This window comes from Patella vulgata, chromosome 1 (assembly GCF_932274485.2).
Source record: "Patella vulgata chromosome 1, xgPatVulg1.2, whole genome shotgun sequence".
Lineage (NCBI taxonomy): Eukaryota > Metazoa > Mollusca > Gastropoda > Patellidae > Patella > Patella vulgata.
Genome location: NC_065879.2, coordinates 63,678,299 through 63,701,771, shown reverse-complemented (window position 1 = coordinate 63,701,771; position 23,473 = coordinate 63,678,299). Strand labels below are relative to the sequence as shown.

The window sequence follows — 23,473 nt, the reverse complement described above, 5'->3', positions numbered from 1 at the left end:
ATTAAAACCTTCTAGACCAATTCGATTTGGGTCATAAGTAAAATTGTCTGTTTCATTAGATTTTGTAGTATGACTAGACCTCTATGATTTGGGTCAAAAATAAAATTTCCCTTTTTCTTCGATTTTATGTGTAGATTTGTATTGTCGCATGACAGTCTATCATCTTTGAAAATTTTACATCTATAGATAAAACCATCATTGAAATATAATCAGTTTTGTTTTGAGTTACACTGTCAACATATATACATGTAGTAGGTTTGAATTAAAAATAATATTATTAAACATTTGACTGCTTAATCTTTCGAAACTAAGATTTAATCAAAATAAAACATCAGATGAACTATAATCAGTACCTTAGATCAAAGAGGATTATCTCCAATATAATCAAAATTAAGGTATGAAAATGTTATTAGGATGTATTGTAACTATAAGAAGATTACAACATAAAATATTGGTTATATTTTCTACTATTCATAGCTGCCCTTTAAGTAGAATTATTTTAAGGATTATCTATTTTCTAGTTTATGATCTTTGTTAAAACGGAAATATTCAGTATTCCAACAATAAAAATTGATTATCTATGAAATACCGATCTATAAATCGTGAAGCTCGGAAATCCGATGTATAGCTTCCTACATCACATTGATTTACACAAAATTATATCATATTAGCCTACACAGTATTATAAAGTACATACAGGACTGTCAATAATTTTTCACAGTTGACTGCTAATCAACGAGTCCAACTTTGCTAATTTTGATTAGCAAATTAAAAAATTGATTGTCCGTTTTTCATTTTCAGCTCAAAACACCTAAATAACAAGATTTTACTTTTATTCATAACAAATGACTATATAATAGGTCTATAGGCCTATTGAATAATATGATAAAATTTATTGTTCTTTAGTTTTTAATCATTCTTAAGATTTTGTAGCACGGCTACATGTAAATGTGACAGATTGTGATGTAGACTTTTGGTTAGGGCTATAATTTTGTCTGTTTTTCTTCGTGCGTTACTATATTTTTTGAATCGGCGATATGCAGATATTTAGATAAAAACATCCATTTATCATGGTCTTCTTGAATTATCCATAGTTTTAAATAGAACATTACATTGGGAGTAGCTGATTAGAAAGAAAAAAGAAAATTGCAAATATTGCAAACAATTTGTCTGCAAACCAACATAATAGTTATTTGGCCGAGTAATAATACATATTGTATTCATAGCATAAAGAAGTGTTAAAAATAGGCCTAGCCTATCACAAGAGGATGGCTACAATATATTACAGTCGGACAAGACCCATGCATTGAGCATTAACATTCAATTGAGCTGTAATGATTGCACAGGTGAGAGTTTGCGCCTGAAGAAACTACTCGCATTGGAAAATTAGAACCGATTTACAAGGAATAATCGGAGACATTAACCCTGTTCATTTAATATTTGATTTTCACTGAATAGTTGGTTTGTTTGTGGTTTTGATGGGACAGTAATCCCATTCAATTCTATTTTTTAATAGTTGAACTGAATAAAATTCTATTTTATTCTTTAATAGTTTGATGATTATCGATGAAGAGAATAAGATGGGCATAGTTTTGATAAGACATTTCCCGGATCATTTCCATTCTCTAAGAGTTTGAGTTAACATTGGATATGTAACCAGTGTATGAGCCGAAGTTGACTCGAGAGAATTGATATTCATTATTAGGGTTTTGATGTTGGCATTAGTTGATTGTAGTAGCTAAATGTGGAAGTTTCAACTCTTGAGGGAGACAGAGATGATGTCAGCTTTTTAAAATGCCATTCCTACAATACACTATGATGTACAAGTCTTTGATTTCATCATTTGAAAACTGACAGTCTAGTTCAGAATCCCAGAAAAAAGAAAATTTGGAATTCAAGTCTGGCTTTGAAATTTAAATTTCATCCAATCATATGTGAGATACGCATAGCCTCAAATCTGTAGCCTCAAATCTGTACTCTTCTTTCAGGAATATATGAATATAAATTCCTCCATGTTTTTAAAAGCATTACAAATTGTACAAAACTGTATGTCTAATGGCTAAATCTATTTGTTAAGCCCAGCTCAATTTTCGTCAAGGTCTCGGAGATGTAAATAAGGTAAGGGAACATGATTATTGGCGAGATTGTAGGTTAGGGTTAGGTAAGTATTAGGGCTAGGTCGAGGGTTAGGGTTGTGATTAGGCTAGTCCTGTTTACATCTAGTGACCTTTGATCAAACTTGAAGTTGGCCGTATTAAATAGATCGATATTATAACTATGTTTAATTGTAAATGTCAGATTCATATGTAAATCTAGCATTATATTATTTACCATCATTTCAGTTGGATTGAGATCATATCTGCTTTTGAAAAAGCACCTTGTTCATGATATAATCACTTTCTGTATAGACAATAAGGCCAAGCCAATTTAAGTTTCAGTTCTTAAGCTCAAGGTGTTGATAAATAAATAGCCACTTGAATCATGTGAAAGATGTTTTGTTTAAATTGGAACTAAAACTTTTGAACAACACAAACAAGTACTTCTGTTTTTGTAAATTAGTCTCCCCCCACCGCCCCATCCCCAGTAGATTCCATGGCACTACTCCTTTGACATGTGGGAACTCATTGTTCTTGGCTCACACCAGGATCCAAATTTAGGACGTTCTAGATCAAGAGCCAAGTGTTATTAGTGCTCACCAAACATTATTTTAACCCCATTTTCTTAAATTTCAGATTATTTGGCAGTATCCAATCTGATTAAAATACAGATCTATATTTTGTTTCGTATTTTTTATACTTTAGAAGGCCTCCACTACATGAAGATCTGACCGATTGTAGTGGGAGGTCGCTTTTGACCCTATGACGTCAGACATTCATAAACCAATCAGCGTTTATGTGTCTAGTGGGATACCCACAGTTCTGCGCACCACACACCAAGAACTCACAGCAACAGATAGCTTCATTGGCTAATCCCTCACATCAACCAGAACGCGGGTTATGTAACAACTATAAAAACCAAAACAAAATAGGATCTGTGTTTTAACCAGATCAGACAGAATCAATATAAAAGTAGATACCTATGTTTTTACCTGTTTTTAAAAATAATTTCTCATTGTTCGTCTTTTAAATTATTTATAGAGATTTCTGTTTGAAAATGATTAAAATTCTAAACTACAAATATTTTATATTTTTCTACTTTCAGGTTATGGTCATTCTACACCACAGACGATTGGTGGAAAAATATTTTGTATGTTTTATGCGCTAGCAGGGATTCCACTGTGTATCGTTATGTTCCAGTCTGTGGGTGAAAGGCTAAACACATTTGTGACTTTTTTGTTAAAACAGTTACGCAAATGTTTTAAATTAAAAAATCCAGAAGTTTCACAGACTAATTTAATTTTAATTACAATGAATTTATCTATGATAGTTTTAACGACCGGTGCGGCCGCATTTTCTAGTTACGAAGGCTGGGAATATATTGACTCTTTATATTACTGCTTTATCACCCTAACAACCATTGGATTTGGGGATTACGTGGCATTACAGAAAGACAACGCATTACAAACTAAGCCTCAATATGTAGCGTTCAGTTTAATTTTTATATTGTTTGGATTAACAGTAATTTCTGCTGCTATGAACCTTTTAATTTTACGGTTTCTAACCATGAATACCGAAGATGAAAGAAGGGAAGAGCTAGAGGCAGCGGTGGCTGCACAAGGTGCAGTAAGATTGGACGGTGATATCATAACTGCTAACGGCAATGTAGTGTCGGGTGCTCAAGAGATGCCAGAATTTAACGATTTAGTTAGTGTGTGTTCCTGTAGTTGTTATAATTTACGATCAAAGTGTCGACCACGATACAAAGTGACAAGGGGACCCACAAAAATAGGACATTTGTTACCCATGCAGTCCGTGGCAAACAATCGGGAGGATTCACATAGTTGCGTCGAAGACACAAACTCATACCTTCAGTGGCAATTAAATCGCAAAAGAGCATCCATTTGAATAAAAGGTGGATGTATCGCTTGCTTTAATCATTGTCTTTCAAAAATGGAATGGTGAAAAAGTATGGGCTATTTTACAGTTAGTGAGTGACAAAGTACCAGCTGTGAGCTTTTGTTCAATTAGTGAAAATGTGTGAGCTTATATTTAATTAGTGAAAGAGTGAGAGCTTTTATTTAATTAGTGAAATCGTGTGATCCATCATCTAATGTTTAATAAAGTGTGTTCTTATTTGTCAGACTGCAATTGGATATCAAAATGGTAACATGACAACACCTATGTCCAGCCAGCAGGCATCTGTTTCGTGTTCTTGTAAACACATTCAGTGATAAAAATTATTGATTTTCTTTCATAATATCAAAAATCTACACCTGAACTTCAAGTGGCATTTAGTATTTGAAGACTTACACACGAAAACTTATACATGGAATAACAATTACTTATTACAGTTGCATGGTTAATAAACAAGTAATTATTATAACATGTATAGGTTTTAGTGTGAGCTAGATCTGTTGTTAAATGAAAAGAATTTGATCACATAGCAAATCCAGATTGGAAGACATAATAAGTTGAGGTCACTCTTCTATTTTTGAGTTATTCAACATTTAGTTGCCTATATTGAAGAGAGATGTAAAATTGAGTAAAATGTACTTTTGAAAAACATATACACATAGATAACAAAATGGTCAATGGGGATAGCAAATTGATCAAAAGGAATAATAACAGGCTGATCAAAAGGAGTAACAATGTGATCTTACGTTGAGTAATGAATTTGATTATTACTTGGCAATAACAAATGTAAAACTGACTAGGAATAACAAATGTCTATGAATTAAGAGTAACAGATGTAATAAACTTGAATAATGTTATCAGGTGAAGTAACAAATGTGAATGTAATCAGGTAAAGTTACAAATGTTAACATGGTTGGCTGAAGTAACAAATGTTAATGTGAAGTAACAAATGTTAAAGTGAAGTAACAAAATAATAACGTGTGTTGGATCTGTTTTTTAACTATTTGACTTTGTGTGGTTCATGGCATTGAAGTCAGCTGTGAAAGATATCCATATGGATGCAATTCAGTGCATGAATCTGATTCATACTTGCCATTTTCATCATTATCCGTTCAACTTTGATTTTAAAAACAATTATTATTATTACTATTATGGAAATGTTGTTAAATTTTTAAATCAGTAAAATATAAATGTTATTCTGTGGACTGGACTGGTGTGCAATTTTATTATTTAATTGAGGGAAAAAGGTATTATATTTGTATATTTCTTGTTATTGTATAATATTTAATAATTTATATGATGATTATTCTTGAGTGATAGACTAGATTATCAAAATGTACATGTAGTAAGTGATTTGATGTAATGTATAGAATTCCATCACTACCTCTATGTCTGGCCTGGATAAATATAGCTAGTTTTAATAATCATGTCATAATATGCCTTGCAAGAGGCCTTGAAAGGGCTTCCATACCATGAGACACTCAAATTTCCTCCATGTTTTTCTAGTGACCTTCATCTCTATTTTACAGTTAAAATGGCCCTCAAAAACAATTGGCATTGCAGCATTAATTAATTCGCTAGACTAGGAATTATCATTGAAATGATTGATATAAATAGGTATTGGCCAGTTTTATTTTCTCATCTTAAGACATTTCTTTATAGAACGTGCCTAGTAATGTGCAGATTGTGATTCATGCACTCCAGATACATGTAAGTCTATCAAATCCTGCAATACAAAAAATTGTGCAAAATATTTTTGCAGGTTTTGATTATTGAAATATTTGTTTGACTGTCTAATCAAGCTAAAATTTATTATTATACTGCATGACAGATGTAGAATGAATCTCCTGCTACACAAGAACCAAAATAATATGTAGTTTTAATAAGATTAGATGTCACTGTTATGAAAATCAAACACAATCAATCTTAAACCACTATTCACAAAATCGAGTAATGAGTACAAGCTGGCATGGAAATAATGATTTTATTTGTACCTGACAAAATGTCAAGTGGAACACATTATATAATATAAATATCAATAAAAATGCAGAAAGGCGATAAATCTGTGCCAGCCAACATAATACCAGAGGAACTGTGCCAGACAAGGCTGGAATTTGTTACTGACATTGGTCTGTGACAGGTGCCTTATTCCCTTATATTTTACTTTACTAGAGCATTGTGGTGGTTTAAACTGGTAACATCCATAAAAGACCGTTAGTTAGGGTTGATTGATTTTTAATTAGCCAATTGTAACTGTACATTGAGAGTACATAATTGTACTTGAAGATCACTGATGAGCATGAACAAAACTAGAGTGATACATGTGAATAATTTATTCTGATATTTGGTTATGTTGTGAAAATAAATTAATTAGGATTAAACAAACTACTTCCAATGTATTATAAACTGTGATTTTATTAATAAAACCATTTATTAGTTCTCAACTAATTTTTCTAGTCAATGATCATTTTTATTTATGTGTAATAAGTTTAAAGAAGCTAGCTAGACCTCTGTGATTTAGGTCAAAATAAAGTATTGAATTGAGTTGATCTCATGTATTATTTTGATTAAGGGGAAGTCGGTTTATTACTAATTTTAGTTTAAATGTTTGTTTTCTGTGTCGACAGTGTAACACAATATATGTTCCATCTCACATTAGCTTTCTCTAAAGATGTAACATTTTCAACAGATTGGCATTTCAGAAACAAATTAACTCACATTGAAATCAACAATTACATTTTTGGCCCAAATCAAAGAGGTTGAGTCATTTTAAGTTTAAATTTGTAATTTTAGAACAAATTTACAACATTTTTAGCAATCACTGCCACAATAATTGTGGAACAATATCGGAATTTGTCCATCGACGAGTCTCTATTGCTTCCATTCTCTCAACAGACCATACTTATTCAACTATTTACATAACTTAATTCTGATTTATAATAGTTGTCATGAGACAAACAGTAATGGCTATGGCCATCAATAACTTCAAAATATAATAAATATTTATTTTATTTACATAACATCAGAAAACTATGAATTATTGTTTTCTACATTTTTAAATGTTTTTCATACGCCCACATTGGAGTATATTGATGTCATATTCCCAGACTGTCCGTCAGTTGTTCACATTTCTTGTAAGGTATACAATCTGATTGAAACACAGATCCTATTTCGTTTCGTTTTGTATAGTTCAAAATTTCATTTTACTTGCCTTTACCACACTAGGATCTGGAAGAGTTGTTATATAATCCTCTTTTTGTTACGGCGGGTTTTTGGCGTGAGGTGCACAGAACTATGGCTAACCCGCTAGAAACATCAACGCTGATTAATCAAATGTCTAACATCATAGGGTCAAAAGCCACTCATATGACCATGACCTCTGAAGCAACCTTCCACTATAACCGGTCAGATCTTCATGTAGTAGAGGCCATCGAAAGTATAAAAAAACGAAACGAAGTATAGATCTGAATTTTTCTAGCAGATTGTAGCATATAAGATTAGAGGCCACAATAAAACATACATCTTTGTGTCTTTTGTCTCTCTCATTGAAATAAAGAAGTCTATTGATTATCACCTTCTGAGATATGCTGTCCCTTTATTATGAAATGGTGTTAGCACTTTATAGGCTGCAATTATTTCTAGAATTTATAATGGTTGACTACCCTGTAGAAAGGGTAGTCTCGGTTATCCAGAACCTCCTAGTTTTCAACGTAAGGAGGGTCTGGGACCGTTGTCAATATTTGACGAAAAGTTCCATTGCCTATGCGTAACCGGGAGTTTGTTCTTTTTATGTGGTTGATTATTCAGTATTTTTTACAAGTCAAGTAAGAATCGTGCCCCCTCCCGCAATAAATCCCACAATTATTGCATTATTATAAACAAACATGAATCGTGACGACAAATTAGAGTTAATTAAAAAAAACAATATTATAGATATGGCCCATGAAGAGAGAAATTTTACAATAAAAAAAATTAAGAGTGTTGGATATTGAACTGGCAATGCAGTCAAACGGATTTTCTGAAATGGCATTCATAAATTAATTTCATGGTCGTCAACATCTTGTTTTAGGACTAGTTACCTCCCTTAGACTTTGTTAATGATAATGTGAAAGACCAGATAATCTAGCCAATGACCTATTATTCTCAAATGTTGACAACGTTTCCAGACTAATTTATATTCGTAGAATATTTTTCTGGATGATAGAGACTATTGAAAGGGAAGAATCCTTTTGATTCTCAACAAATTTTGATGACTTCCAGAGTTATTGACTTTAGTTATGATCTGATCTTTCGAAATGCTTATGAATTGCTTAGTTCACCACAGCTCAGACAACTTAGGTGGGTGCATGTTTCATTGTCTGGCAACCCATGTTTATCATGGTGATACCCCCCACCACCATTAAAATGTTTTAAAGGTACGAATTTGACTGTATAATTTTATACTATATAAATATCGACATATTAATAGATTTTAATTTGTAAATAATCTCCATTGTTTTATTTATTTTATTTATTTAATTTAATTTATTTCAAAGATAAAATTTTTAACAATAGAAATTTACTTGAAGCATAAAATAATTTGTAAAGGCCTGACACTAAAATAGAACAAACCATATCATCTCAGAATCTCTCATTAATTAAGTTAGCTTGTATTTAACCATTTATATAACTTGGCATAATAGTTTGAAAGATTTACAATGTTAGCCCTGATCTTGGTCTTCTCCTTGGTCCTCTAGAGTTACCTGCACTTGAGTATAGGCTATAACTATCTTATTATTCTTTGAGACTAAATGCAATGGAGTTTAATAACAAACTTCTATTATAGTACTTCTGTTCAGCTAAAGCCAATCAAAGTCCACTTCCTCACCTTTCCAATACCTATAGCGGACTGGAGGTGAAGGCCAAAATCTTTTATTTTTATTTATTTAAGTTAAAGCAATGATTGGTTGTATTATACAATATTTTGTAGTTTTTAGTATTTCTTCACGGTCAGGGACTGTATTTATCAAATTAAATTTAAAAAAATGAATGAAAAACTGTACTGCCATCAACAAGCAAATTAGCTCAGTTTGTGTGGAGGTTTTCGCTACTTTGTTTAATTGCAATGGGGTGGCATACCCTAATCGTATTTTTCACTTGAACATATTTATTACCTGGGTTAATCCCACTGTATTTTGCTACACCAAATTTAATTGGTTGTTGTGAATGAAGCCTATAGGAGACTTACTTTACACCAGTTCTTGGAAGTTTCCTTGAAGATATATATAAGAATTTCTCAGGACTTTATAAATACAGCCCCTGAATTCATATCTTCATTAATACATCATTTTTAATACCCTAATCATAGTTAATTTGGTAACTGGTTATTAATATTAATATAACAAATAGAAGACACTTCCTCTAATTTTTTAGATAGACTTTTATGAATATTTTATTTTAAAATAAATTTATTTATACTTGTTGAAGCAATCTCACATTACATAATAGTTAGATGGAATCTCATATATGATTTATTTATGTTTTATTACATTATTTTTACATTTTTCTGGTTAGAGATATATAAGCATCGAAAGAGGTTTAAAAAATGTATATACTCGTATTTAGAAAGAAACAAAATTTTCAATAACTCAGTGCTTTGGACTACTCCAGGGAGAAATTATTCTATGTGAGATGAATTCAGTGTTAAAAAAAATTACCATACAACAATTCGGTTACTAAAATTTGACATCTCTTTCTCTCTCTCTGTGAATTTTACAAAAATAAGGCTGATAAAGGTCATTGATTCATGTAATTGTTAAGAGCTTCTTAAAATGTATTTTTTACTTTCAACCATTTTAAAACTTAAATTCATTCATGCATTCCATTTTTTTTCATTCATTGTTACTTCATTGTTACAGTAGTTTGTGATGTCATCAAATGTTGAACTCATATACTGGTGATTTCATAATGAAATGATATCATCACTTCTGTTAAATAAGATATTTTATGTCATTTTGCAAAAACAAAAAAACTATTAAAGTATGTTTCCAAAATAAAATGCTCTTACTTGATGTTTGCTTTCAGAATATATTGTTTGGGTTTTGGGTTTATGAAAACTGCTTATTTTGCTAAAGCCCAGTTTAATGTGCATGTATATTGTCATCACCAGCATCCATCCACAATTTCTGTGACAAAGGTACAGGTCTTCAAATTAGCAGGAATACATATTCTTTCATGTCATGAGGAAGAATCCTATTGAAATTTAGAATTTTTAAAAACATCTCCACATTATATTCTGACTTACGAAAGGGATTTATCATTCTGATCATATTTTGACTTCTAAAACTTGTCAACACTATACAGTTCTTAAAAACTTTCTGTGACAAAGGTACAGGTCTTCAAATTAACAGGAATACATATTCTTTCATGTCATAAGGAAGAATCCTATTGAAATTTAGAATTTTTAAAAACATCTCCACATTATATTCTGGCTTACGAAAGGGAGTTATCATTCTGATCATATTTTGACTTCTAAAACTTGTCAACACTATACAGTTCTTAAAAACTAAGCGAACGTGTTTAGTGGGAACAAAGGAGTAATTATCTTGAAATTCAAAAGATTTTAATGATAAATGATTAAGTTTACTCCCCCCTACTGTAAATATTGAATGGAATTGAACCGTTTATGGGCTTGTATTCCTTTTAAAGATTTATCTATCACAATATTGTATTAAGAATCACTCAAAAGAAGCCCAGAAGCATTAAGTATAGAGGAAAATAAATAGTATATTATCTAAAGGGGCAATATTCTTTCAATTAGGTCAAACCAATTTAATTTTTAGTTATTTTGTGTCGTGATCAATAAATAAACCACTCATTTCTTGTGTGCAATGTTTTGTTAAAAATTTCAAAACATAAATATTTGGAACTAAAAACTTTTGAGAAGAGCAACTAAGGACTTTTTGTTTTTATCAATAAGACTTTTTCTTGAAAAAATTGGAGTTAGAATTTTAAATGGGTGTTCCCCAAGAACAGAGATTCAATTTAGTGTTGCCTTAATATAAATATGCAGATATCTTTAAAGATGCCTTCCTGTGATTAATTTGATATTATATTTGGACTAAAAGCATATTCAAACTAATTTAACTATCAAAAGATTGATTGTTCGTACTTGGTTTTATTTTATTTATCTCAAAACATCGTAATTGGAAGAAAACTACCCCAACCTTAAAGTCTATTTTAAGCATCCTAGTTTATCAGGTGACTTGTTGATTAAGGGAAGGGCCCATTTTTCAGCTTGTACGATTTGCTGTTACTGGCTGTCCAATCATTTGGACAAGTAAATTTCTGGATTATCCTCTGCCAACTTCTTATTCTGTGGTTTAATATCTGCAGTATGTTTAAGTTTTACTGTTCTTGATTCCCCAGGCTAAATCTATTTGTTAATGCAAGCTCAATCTTTGTCAAGGTCGCTGAGCAGGGGCGTACATAAAGATTTTGTTTGGGGGTGGGGGTGTTCAGCAAAAATGCGACAGATGTACATGTCCCTAATATGAGTGACGCAGTCAGGGGCCGAGCACCACAGATGATAGTTTTCTAGGGGCCAGTAGCTGATCTGGAAGCTGGGTATAGGTGGTGGTGTGGGGCGGTTCCAAATCTAGGGTGCCATCCACAATCACATTCCACAATGAATGTCAACAAAATACTGGCTATAACACTGGGCGTCCCGATAGAACATAGATCGTAATATCGGTGTTGACTGGAATAACCAGACACTAGAAACGGACTTGTGGTTCAGACTTCTGCCGTATTTCGCCGAACATAACTGATGACAATTCACAGTAAAACGGACACGATTGATTGTAAAACAGTTCATATAAATTCATATTACATTATCATATGTATTGCGACCCATTTCAATTTGTGCCAATTTCTAGGTCCAAAATATTAGCGATTTAGCTCCTTTAAAGATTTTGTAGGTATTTCTGAAACAAACTATGCTTCCGATAACTTCTTACCAACTGTTCGACTATATGTTATTGGTATGACAATCAATAATATAATTTATCAAAATCTTCGTAACAAGCTCTCTCAATTTCTTAGACCAATATACTCTATTTTGGCATTGTTTTCCTCATTAATTCATTTAGTCTGAGACCGACTGCATTGAGCACTTATTTTGAGACCGACTATGTGTCGTAAGAAATTTAGGTGCACGTATATTAAGTATTTGAGGATTTTCCCTTCTATTCTGGCATTATTTGTTTACCGGTACTTCATTAATTCATTTCGTCAGTCGCCGATGCATAATTTTGAGACCGACTGCAGAATTAGGGTAAACAATTTTTTTTCAAACATGATAAGTTGACAAGATTATTTTATACTAAAGTTTTGGGTAACGTATGCAATTTAGGTGCACGGATTCACGCAAATACATAAAGGGGAACCCACAATCTGTTTCTCAGAGGATTACGAAAGTTTTCTAGCGGGAATATTCACTGCTGATCAGTATGGGGAAATCCAGTGACTGAAGGGAAGCAACTCCACATATGTTTATTGGATAAAGACCACCAACTCTATGTAAATCGAAATCACAACCGCCAGAGCAGTTTGTACATCGATCTCGGTTAAATGTCTGATTCATTCGCCTACGGGCGTGATTGATTCTTAGGTGTCCTGATATCGATTCTTTTACTTACATAATGCTCACTTCCAGACATTGTCTTTCATCTGGTAACCGAACGTCATACAGGGAGGGACATGATTTTAACTTTGGCGATGAATTTGTTTTAGCAGAGCTTGAATTTAAAACAAAACAAATATTTCTTCAACCATTCACCCTTTTTTTTTACCAATTGTCTTTACGATCATTTTGTGACAATAATGTTTTGTGATGAACTGTCAATCTCATGCACGCGAGATTTGCAAGTGCAGACCCCAGAACAGGGGTTTAAAAAATTCTGTGGAATTCCTGGTTACTGTCCATATAAAGTGGCAATTGGACAGGAGGCCAATAAACAATACCCCTTATTTAAATTAAACAAAAATTAACGCTGAACACTATTCATTCATATGATAGTAATTCAGATGATTAAAATCGTTTAGATAGCATCGTGGCCTCGATGTTAGTTGATATCAAGGTGTTATCCTGCAAACGATTACGGAGAAATAAGATGACTGTGTGAAATCAATAGAAAGTAATGTGAATTTTAGACTGCCGCTTACATTTAGTTAATATTTCTGGTGAGACTCCTTTTGATTGTGTATTATCTGAAAGTCTATATTTGCTGTTTAGTCGGGAATGTTGGGGGTTTCATTGTAGATTGAAAAAACAAATAAATATATTTCAGTACAATTGTATCATTTCTCTTTATAAAGTTACACAATATGGTGGGTTGTGTGTTTACTATAAGTTTCTGTATCGTAGTTTATATATTTGATTAAAAAGACTCGGCTGGAACAACATCTGCAAAGATTATGTTACAGTGGCTGAAAACCTCCATTTCTTATAATATTCGCCTTCTGTGTATGGTTATCGCATCTTCGTCTTCACGTTACAGCAAGGATATAAATAAAGCAAAACATAAGGCAAACGTCAAATATTCGAAGCTAAGAGCGCTTCGTATCGTTGACACTTTCTCTTATGTTTGCCGTATACGACCGAAACGTGAAGGCGAAATTGCGACAAACTTCGTATCTTTTGAGGACATATTTTCAGCTACCATAATTATACTATATTTTTACAGTTTCAAGTTTAAACAAATCTTCAATTTTGAACCATCTCTTCTTAATCAAGGATGTCAAACCATTTTTGACAATTCATCCAACGACTGGGACATTATCTACATTGTTAACCTCAATCCGATAAAATGAAATAGAACCGGAAGCTTGGGAGGCAACCATGACGACTGTTTTATTACTTGGACTCTTTGAAGCAGGAATTATTCTGTAAATAAAAAAATACAGGATAATACAACTAGGATTATACATGCTGTGGTTAGGACACTTGAACGTCCTCGGTTCGAATTCCGGTGGCGGCTGAGACAATTCTTTCGTTATATTTCAAGCCCGATCCCCGTGCAATAATTATTAGTGCATGTAAAGCATCCTTTGACACTTCGAATTCGAAGGAAATTGAAAAAAGAAATAAAACTTGATTTGAGTTAATGAAATATGCACACTAGACATGGCAGTATCCATAACACCGTTGTAAATACAGTGCAGCAATTAATCCCTATGCTTTGTCTGTGATTATCTTTCGACCTGTGACCTACAGAAAACGGACTGGGCATCGTGACTATTTGTTAGGTTGTATATTTAATTAAATTATGGCGTGTGCTGAGGTTTGGTGATGCTCGCGGCAACTACATGTTTGTATGTCCCGATCCCCGCCAAGACTCAAGTAGGAGGCTTTGTATTTAGAAATACATGTATGAGAAAGGGAACATTTTAAATTTTATAAATAAGGTGGAAAAAAACTTTTCATTCAAACCAAATAAGACAGCTAATAACGACAACTTCAAATATTAATATTGTTTTCGCACATTGATTGGATGCCGCTGTGAAATGGGTGACCGGGCCATATCCCCGCTCCCCACCCCACTCTCTCTATACGCTACTGCCCTAAAGGCTAATTAAATTATAAAAACAAACTCTGAGATACCAGTATGTGGAAACCACTAGTAGTGATTGTGTCATGTGGGGAATATTATGCCTACTCTTTCTAGAAAAAAAATAGCTCACCTGACGTCACTGATATATCCATCACCAACGTCATCTTGTAGATATGAATTGGCGAAGAGTTCCGACTGACTTCCTCGTCTGTAGGCGTTCTCAAAATAAACATTGACTCCCGAGCTGGTAGCCTTGAATGTGTAGAGATAGAGTATTCCTGTATTCTGGGCTGACACTACTAAATAGTTAGTACCATTATCACTAGCTACATCTAGAGAATTTACAACCGGTCCCTGAAAAGACGTTTAAAACAGTTTATATGCATCAACCAGATATATATTGATGACTAACTGGGATAAACGATATAACCAGATTGAGACGTTATTATTAACCAGAACAAGGCGTCATATCTGCAGTAAAACGTTTTAATCAGAACAATACGTTATAACTAGACACACAGTAAAACCATGGACCGTGTATAGATGGACAGGCAACGTCCACGAAGCCTTTAGAATTCTGTTCCGCGGCAAAAAATAGACCGGACAATCGTGACTAAAATAAAATTACCTCCTTACTTCGGACGCGCCCATGTGAATCCAAAACCAAACCTACTAAAACACTCTTTTAATTTTTACTTCTGCACAATTAATCATCATTCCGGGCAGTATTATACCTGAACTTTATTTTTATACATGCGGGAATTTGGACTTAAGCAAAACCAAAATGCTTACAAAAACTACGAAAATATTGAAATCGATCATTTCAAAATTTTCAAAGTTCTAAACTGGAAAAATTCGTCACTACCGGATAGGAATACTTATCGGATTGAAAAATTACTATGTAACTATAAGAATACCGTAAATTCTAAGGAGGAGAAATTAATCTGTATAAAATCCCACAATGTCAAAAATCACATCGCTTGATTTGTCGTTGACATTGAGATCTCGTCGTGTCTCGCGCGAACGGCAGAGAAACCAACTAACGGGACTCGTTGGCTGTCCATCTATATACGGTCCATGGTTATACCTACACTAAGCTGTTTGAGCCAAGACGTCATAACTACATGTAGAACATTATTACCAGAATAAGACGTCGTTATAACTTACAGTAGAAAAAGTATAACCAGGACAGGATGTTATACTTACAGTAAAACAGTTATACTGGTTTCGGACCCATTAGCTTAACTCTCTAACTCAGTGGTTCTCAACAAGTGTGCCGCGGCACACGGGTGTGCCGCGAGATCTTCCTAAGTGTGCCGCGAAATTTTGAACGGCTCACTAAGAAGATTTCCCACTAAAGAAGTCAGCTATTTGACTAATGAAATTCGAAACACTGCAATAAAGTAAGTTCATAGCTGTGTTTTTGTTTTAGTTTGAGTCATTATATGTGTCTACGACTAGTCTGTGTCTACGGTTGTATGCCGTCTATGACTTGCCATGTTTTTATGTTGCAAAATTCAAATATTTTCATATATATTTAGCCTGGTGTGCCGCTATTCTTTCATGTGTTCTAAGGTGTGCAGTTGGCAAAAAAGGTTGAGAACCACTGCTCTAACTCCGGATATCGGCACAAAAATGTTTTGTTAAAAATGTTTACTCAAGTTATATCACGTATTCTAATAAGAGTAAGTATACCCTGTCCAAAGTACGAAGTCAGTTAGGCTACTACTTGCTATTCAAATGTGACGACAGTTAATACTTTGATTTTAGAAGCCGATATTGACGAAGCTTACTCACCATATCGTCCGAAGTTGAGTCTTTTAATGATTCTGGAGAGTTTTGATCAATACCACTAATGTCGGTATTGAAGACGTTATAGAATTTAGTAGTAGCAGCCACTTTTTCTAAATGATCACCACTATCAAATAGCAGTTGCAAGTTGGAAGCATCATAAATGGAGAATCCACGTCCTCCAAATGTATTAATCTTATCAATACGCCCTGTAAACTGAGATATGCCATCAATCTGACTCACGTGCAGACGACCTGCAAAACATTAGTAAATAATATAGTCCTGGGTTCTGGCCGACAGTTAATGAAATTGACTATGGGGTCTATATTGTAAAATTGGATATTTCAAATAATACCTAAACACCTTTATTTCAATTTCGTTTATCTAAGGTTTAGGTGAGACAATTCTTCGGGATTTTACAGTCGGTGTTTTCCTTGTCTCGTTGGTGCAGGACGGGAAGTGGGTGGGGTGGGGGCAAAGAAGTGCAAGGAAACGCATCTGGTCGTTGAAATAAACGAAAACCGAGGCCCCGCATATACCAATGATAGCACATTAAAAATAGATTATAGTCCGGTTCAACGTCCTAAATTTCTGCACCACTGACAAGTGGGGACCACGTAGGGAAATCCCGATAAACTTTCTGGGCCAACACTGGGATCAAACACGGGAACTCCAGATTACCCACTTAGCCACCACTGCTCCATAGAAAAAAAGAAAAAAAGTAAGACGTTCAACCTCACTAAACTTTTCATTTTCTCACATCAATTTAGTTCGAACTGTGATTATTGTTGGTATACTAACCTAAATGACTATCTTGGGATAGATGTGATATAAGAGTAGCGTTGTCAATACTGACCGTATCAAATCTTCCACCTGCAAAATGAAACATAAAAATCAACGACGCCGAGGGGGTGGTCATCGTTGCTAGTGCCGGGGCTTCGATTCCACGCCTCTGCTGAAAAGGAGACGACATACCTGTCTAAACTAACCTGCTAAGTTTTCTCTTGTCTCTCCGATTACCTTCAACTTTTAAATCAAATATGGAAATAAAATATACCGGATGTTGGTCTCAAATGATCCGGTTTGTGCTGAGGAGACCTAATCAGTAATGTAGTAATGTGAAGAAGAATGTTTGTAACAGCAGTTACATTATCTTTGCTACATTCTGGTGATGTTTACTTGTGGGTGTTATTCAAGACTAGTAAACCTGGACAACTATGAATAAGAAACCCCATCTCTCGATATAAGAGATGGTACTATATAGCTTTACCTGGCAAAACCCCAATGCGAATTACATTGGGCTTCAAAACAACGATTAATATTTTTATTTATAACATTTTCCCCACATACAACTACATGTACAATTAAGCATATAATCCTACTGACACGGGTGCAAATCATCTCTTTTGAATCGAAGCGAAAACAGCCGGCATTTTAAATTTGGCATCTTTGCGTCATGAAGGCGGGGCTAAAAATATGTCATGTACAATAGCCAATCACAATACGCAAAAAGGATGACCTTTATAGTTCGCAAGAATGGCCTTGTCAATTCTGTTAAAAAACACCGCTTGATAACTTTACTGACAATATTTACAGTTGATTCATTACATTAGGCTGGATAAATGTACTAGTAACTAGTCCTACTAGTATAAAATTACATTACTTTGAAAATGTTTTAATAAAGAAATTAAGTTTACCAGTTGAAACTAAAGGCATCCAATCGTAGCCAAAAAAGAAGCACATCAGCCCTCGCTTACCTTTATTAGGTTGAATTTAATACATTTTACGAACCATGCGATTAATGGGCGACGTTTGCTGTGGTTATTTATATTACAGGTTTTTATTGTGAAGCTAAATATGATCGCTGGCCAATCAGAAGTTTAAACAAAGATACTGGCAAGGGGTCGATTAATTCATAATGTTTAGAGGAGATTCAAACAGCGGGCGAGCACTTAGGAAGTCGCCTAAGACGCCTGACGCAGTATGAGCCGACACCCTAATTTGATGACTACCACCACCTTGTCATACGTACCCGCAGCAAGTTGATCAGCACGAGCAGCATGTTCAAAATTAAAACCATGTTTCTCTGATGTATAGGTGTTCATAACACCTTCGTCAGCCACGAACAGCAGAGTTCTTTTACCAAGCTTAAATGCTTTAACAGCACCAGGAAGCCGGTGGGAGTAGATAGGATACTGACGAAGATGAATACCTGGAAAACACAAAACATACTTCTAAAAGTATGCAGCGAAATGTACAACCAGTGGCGACTTTGTCACCTGGACTGTCAAACTACAGATGTGCTCAAATGCACGTAAAAGAACCCATGGTAGTTTAAATTCGATGCCCGGGCAAATATCACTCTTTGCAGACTATAGCTTATTCCCGTCTTCATTAGCCCAGTCGGTGCAGAAAAGCAGGAAAAATGAAATGAAATGAAATGGGGTTTAACGTCCTACTGTTCTGCTCCTAAACTGGGCTAATGAAGACGGGCATACGCCATACAGAGTGCAATGAGGGAAATTTTGCCCGGGCAGCGGCACTACGGCCTACTCTTATATCGAATTCCAACTGTCAAGGGATCTTTTACGTGCACGCCAATGTGTACACGGGACCTCGGTTTTTCGTCCCATCCGCACGACTAGACAGCTGTCCTTGCCAGGCCCTCCGTCCTGCATCACTGACGAGAGGAAACCACGCCAGAAAATCTGGATGAACTTTCTCGGCCAATGCAGGGATCGAACACCCGACCTCCAGGCTAGCGAGCCAGTGTCTTACCCACTTAGCCACCGTGATCTCCTAGAAAAGCAGGACGTTTTTTTTTTTTTTTTATTTGTTTTTTTTACAGGGGAAAGCGCGAACGCAGTCCCCCACACTAAGAAATTACGTACTCGAGTCGCCCACATTTGGGGCGATCGCAGGGGTCAGCCAAACCTAGGTGCAATGGAAAGGCCTCACCCTGGGAGGACCGCCTTGCGGATCACGGTGCCTCCCGTACCAGGTAAGCACGTTAAAGCTTTAGGGTTAAATAAGTGTTAAATTGAGCTAAATTTGGTCAATGTGTTTAGTGGGGCGACAATCAGCTCTCATTGAAGTTTGTAAATCTATAGATATAGCAAGGGACTAACAAACAAAACTAAAATTAGTAAACAAGCCGACGACCGCTTTAATCATATATAGATTACCAATCATTCCTCGAAACACACCATATGAACTTTATCTTTGCTTTAACCGAGAGTAAGTTCCTTTTATACTTTGACCCAAATCAGTTATGCTGATTAAGGCTACTATAATTTTCAAAAGCAAGAATACATCTTGAAAATTTCGCCTTCTTCTTGGCAATATAGTTATTGATAAAGTAAGCTCTCGGGGTCATGATAGTCGATTGACGAGAACATTTCACTTACCACCATCTCGATCACTAGCATCTAAACCGATGTCAGTCCAATCCTTTTTTGGCAGTGGAGCCAAAATATCAGCACTAAAAGTCTTCAGGTTGATTCTTCCTATAGCATCATTTTCCTGTTTAAAATATTCGTGAATATTTGGACTTTGGTTTCAGAAGCTGAAGTGACTTGAAGTGAGTAATCACGTGGTAAACATAATTTTGCTAACAATTAGATACACTACGTCCGTCGATACATAAACATGTAGCTAGTTTGGGCTTTAGAAATCGAAGCTAACTTATAGAAGGGAATCTTGGGACAATAGTACCAACAGAGACAGTTACGTCTACGCTTTGAAAAAAAATGAAAGATGTGCACATTTTTGTTACTAATGCAAGCTACCATTATTGAAATTGTCGTTTTTGACGATCAGGACACGATGCTCGGGGCTTTCATTTTTTAATACCCTGACTGGCGACCGCCCTATCGCGACCGATGCCACAAAGATATTACACGAAGTTCAGAAAAGCTTACCTGGAAGGTAACATAAGCGTATGAAGTGTCTATAGATGTGATGTATTCTGGTTCTAATTCTTGTGCTACTGTACTTCGCTGAGGTAATACTGCTGTTGGTATGGCCCGGCCTGGCATTCTTACATCCTCTCTGATATATAATAAATAATAGAGCACAACCTCACATTCTTATATCCTCTCTCATATATAATAAATAACACGATATTACATACTTATTATCCTCTCTCATATATAATAAATATAAAATAACACAACTTCACATTCTTATATCCTCCCTGGTATAATGAATATAATATATTATAAACCTGTAACGGTAAATCTCTTTGATCTTTGGGGTATATTCTATGCCCTGAATAACTTGAGGTCTGAAAGTCGAGGGGAATTTGGGGTTATTCTTCTGAAAGTTTTTCTTTAAACCTGTAACAGGTTATTCTTCCAGGGTAGGTTTTTTTTCTCCATAAGAAAACATGATCTAAGGTTTTTCTTATGGGAATTCTGGCATATTCTCATTTTGTGTACATGTAAACATAGACGGTTTATAAGCAAGATAAAGTCCTCGACTTCGGTTATGCTGGGGAAGAAAATCTTCAGAAAAAAACCCTCGACAGAAAACCATCGGCCTGCCGGCCTCGGTTTTTCTTTTTCTCGGGTTATTTTCTTCAGTCTTTCTTTCCCCAGCATAACCTCGGTCTCATGCTTTATCCTACACGTAAAACCTCACATTCTTATATCCCCCGGTTGGAAGCACATTAAAATGTACCTGTGGTGAATTTTTTGGTGGTGTTGTTTCGTGTCTATAAATAGTCTCTCCTACATTAATTAGCCTAAGCGTTCATCCTATCGACTGCATGACGTCCAGATAAAGCGTATATATTCATATTTAAAATTTTGGATTTATGATTCAGTCAAAAAGAAGCTACTGGGGAGAATAGAAAAATGCGTTTTTCATGTTCAGATGTTAACTGACCGACCCAAAATTATACCAGGACAAAGCGCCAATATGGATTTTTTTTTTGTGGGGGGGGGGGGTAGCGTTTGGAAGTCTATAGTTGCAATTTACTCTGGAATATGGTACCTTTAGAATATATATGCGATTTATCATATTATGGTATTTAGCCATTTGTCTTACCTTTGATTGAAATTGTTGAAATCTACAAATTTTTCTACGGCATTACCATTACTAAATGTTAGTAAGGAAATAGAACCTTCTGGATCAATATATCTCTTAAGGTGATCAACACCAGGTGATCCTTCATTAGCAACTATCAGTGTTTTACAATCTGGTGTATATTCTATATTCTCAGGTTGCACTCCAACTAAACAATATATATTCACAAATGCTAGTATAAAAAAAGCCTTGGCAGTTGGACTTCGATATAACAATCAGCCACAGCGCCGCTATCCGGGCAAAATTTACCTAATAGTACACCTTGGCGTGTACCCGTTTTCATTAACCGCGGAGTTGAACCGTAGGAGTTAAACCCGTTATTTATTTCGTTAGTATTAAATATGTGTACACTGCATTATCGGCATTAAGACTATTGGTGTCCCCCGCCCCAATCCCCAAATAAATCGATGACACTATTAATTTATCTTGTTGTTATGTATCAATAATAGAACTGCTTATACTTAGCCTAAGCAGAAAATACTCATGATTGACAACCTACCAATGGAAACCCTCGATACACAAAATTTCATTATCACCATTCTGTCTAATCATGGTGTAAATTAGTCGTATAATATGCTTTAGTACTCGATCGTCAACATGCCCAGGGCGCGTCTCTGTTAATAGTGAGAAATCGAATAAACGGAACGTCAATAACATCAAGTTCAGACTGGAATGGGTATATCATGACGGGGTGTATGATTAACTTACCCGTCACTCTGTTCCTGTAGTGAATGCTGTTTGAAAGTGGATCATACAGATCAAAGAACTGAACATGACCTTCAAACACTGAAATATCAGCTGTCAGCGATACTGACACCGTGTTACCACAGACCTCAACATCACGCGGTTCACCATCGCCGACCTGGAACTCATAGTTTGTAAGTCTTCTAGGGGCACTGGGATTGGATACGTCAACCACGTGAAGTAACTTGGAACCAGTTCCTGTAAAAGAAAAAAAATCCAAAAAACAGTTCGTCGAATTGGTCAAACCATGGACCGTGTATGGTCGATGGTGATACAATGAATTCTAGGTGGCGCCGGTGGTAGTCAGAATTTTGGCTTATTTTAACAAAACAAATTTAAATTGCATAATAAAGAAAGAATAGTGACAAAATTAAATAATCGTTCCGAATAAATATTATAAATAGCATACTGTAATATAAATTTTGTCACTAATATTTGAGTAAAAATAGAAATCTGAATTAAGGTACATTATATCAATTAATGGGTATATCATAGGCCAGAAACCAGAGGATAATTATTTATTCCCCTTTACACATGCACCCGGGGCGAGTGAATGACCGTAGACCCCACCCTAGAGCTTCATCGTATTCATCGTTTTACACGTCTCACAATAGGGGCAGATAAACACGATATATTTGTTTCTTGCTTAAATGTTCCAAAACTCATGAAGTTGTCTTACCTACGACATAGAGAATAGCGTTACTGCTGTCAAAAGCTGTACTTTCTACGGTTTCTCCAAACATCTTGTAAACCTCAGCTGGGCGAAGCTGGCTGGGTAATCTCAGATATCCAAGTTCACGAAAGTATGACAAGGAGCCAACATGGCAGACTATCAGAGCTGCCAGAGTTAGTCTTAGGTACATCTTGCCTGTAGAAAAAATAGGGATTAATTGGAAAGATTTACATGTATATACGCCTCTAGATCCGTCGCTACTCTGTGATCTATACTATAGCCGATTGGAAACCGAAACTAGGCGGGAGAGAGCAACACAAGTGCAATGGCCGCAGTAGTCATAAGCAGAGTCACCAGTCCATGATTATAATACGACAGTGCAATAAATATATACTAAGCAGCAAAAGAAATGTCAGGTTGGTATGTTACTCTGAATAGAGGCATTGTATAAAACTTGTCAAATGTTTTTATTGTATATTTGTGACCACATTGAACCCACGAAATGTTCTCAATAACGCAACCTGACTTCTGAGATGGTAATGTGTTCTCAATGATTTTCATGTAATTCATGC

At 35.0% G+C, this 23,473-nt stretch overlaps 1 protein-coding gene, 2 long non-coding RNA genes and 1 other non-coding gene across 4 annotated transcripts in view; 1 reads left to right on the top strand and 3 right to left on the bottom strand.

Annotated features, from left to right (window-relative positions):
• The window catches only part of LOC126822768 (two pore potassium channel protein sup-9), a 75,950-nt gene extending 65,903 nt beyond the window's left edge, over nt 1-10,047 (top strand). Inside the window, exon 2 of the mRNA XM_056103539.1 lies at nt 3,202-10,047. Coding sequence (XP_055959514.1) covers nt 3,202-4,004 — 803 coding nt within the window. The 3' untranslated portion in view covers nt 4,005-10,047. The remainder of the gene's footprint in view (nt 1-3,201) is intronic.
• A 3,295-nt stretch (nt 10,048-13,342) lies between these two features.
• On the bottom strand, nt 13,343-18,603 carry LOC126827328 (uncharacterized). Its single transcript, XR_007682657.2, has 5 exons — nt 18,429-18,603; nt 17,198-17,269; nt 16,403-16,650; nt 14,736-14,959; nt 13,343-13,938 (listed from the first exon to the last, which is right to left on the bottom strand). It is a non-coding gene; the product is annotated as an uncharacterized LOC126827328 (long non-coding RNA).
• Nucleotides 18,604-19,241: 638 nt separating this feature from the next.
• Nucleotides 19,242-19,405, bottom strand: LOC126808967 (U1 spliceosomal RNA). The gene has a single exon (XR_007674874.2). It is a non-coding gene; the product is annotated as a U1 spliceosomal RNA (small nuclear RNA).
• Nucleotides 19,406-19,800: 395 nt separating this feature from the next.
• On the bottom strand, nt 19,801-23,093 carry LOC130013224 (uncharacterized). The gene is made up of 5 exons (XR_008788589.1): nt 22,908-23,093; nt 22,193-22,426; nt 21,446-21,632; nt 20,317-20,446; nt 19,801-19,918 (listed from the first exon to the last, which is right to left on the bottom strand). It is a non-coding gene; the product is annotated as an uncharacterized LOC130013224 (long non-coding RNA).
• Between the last annotated feature and the right edge of the window lie 380 nt (nt 23,094-23,473).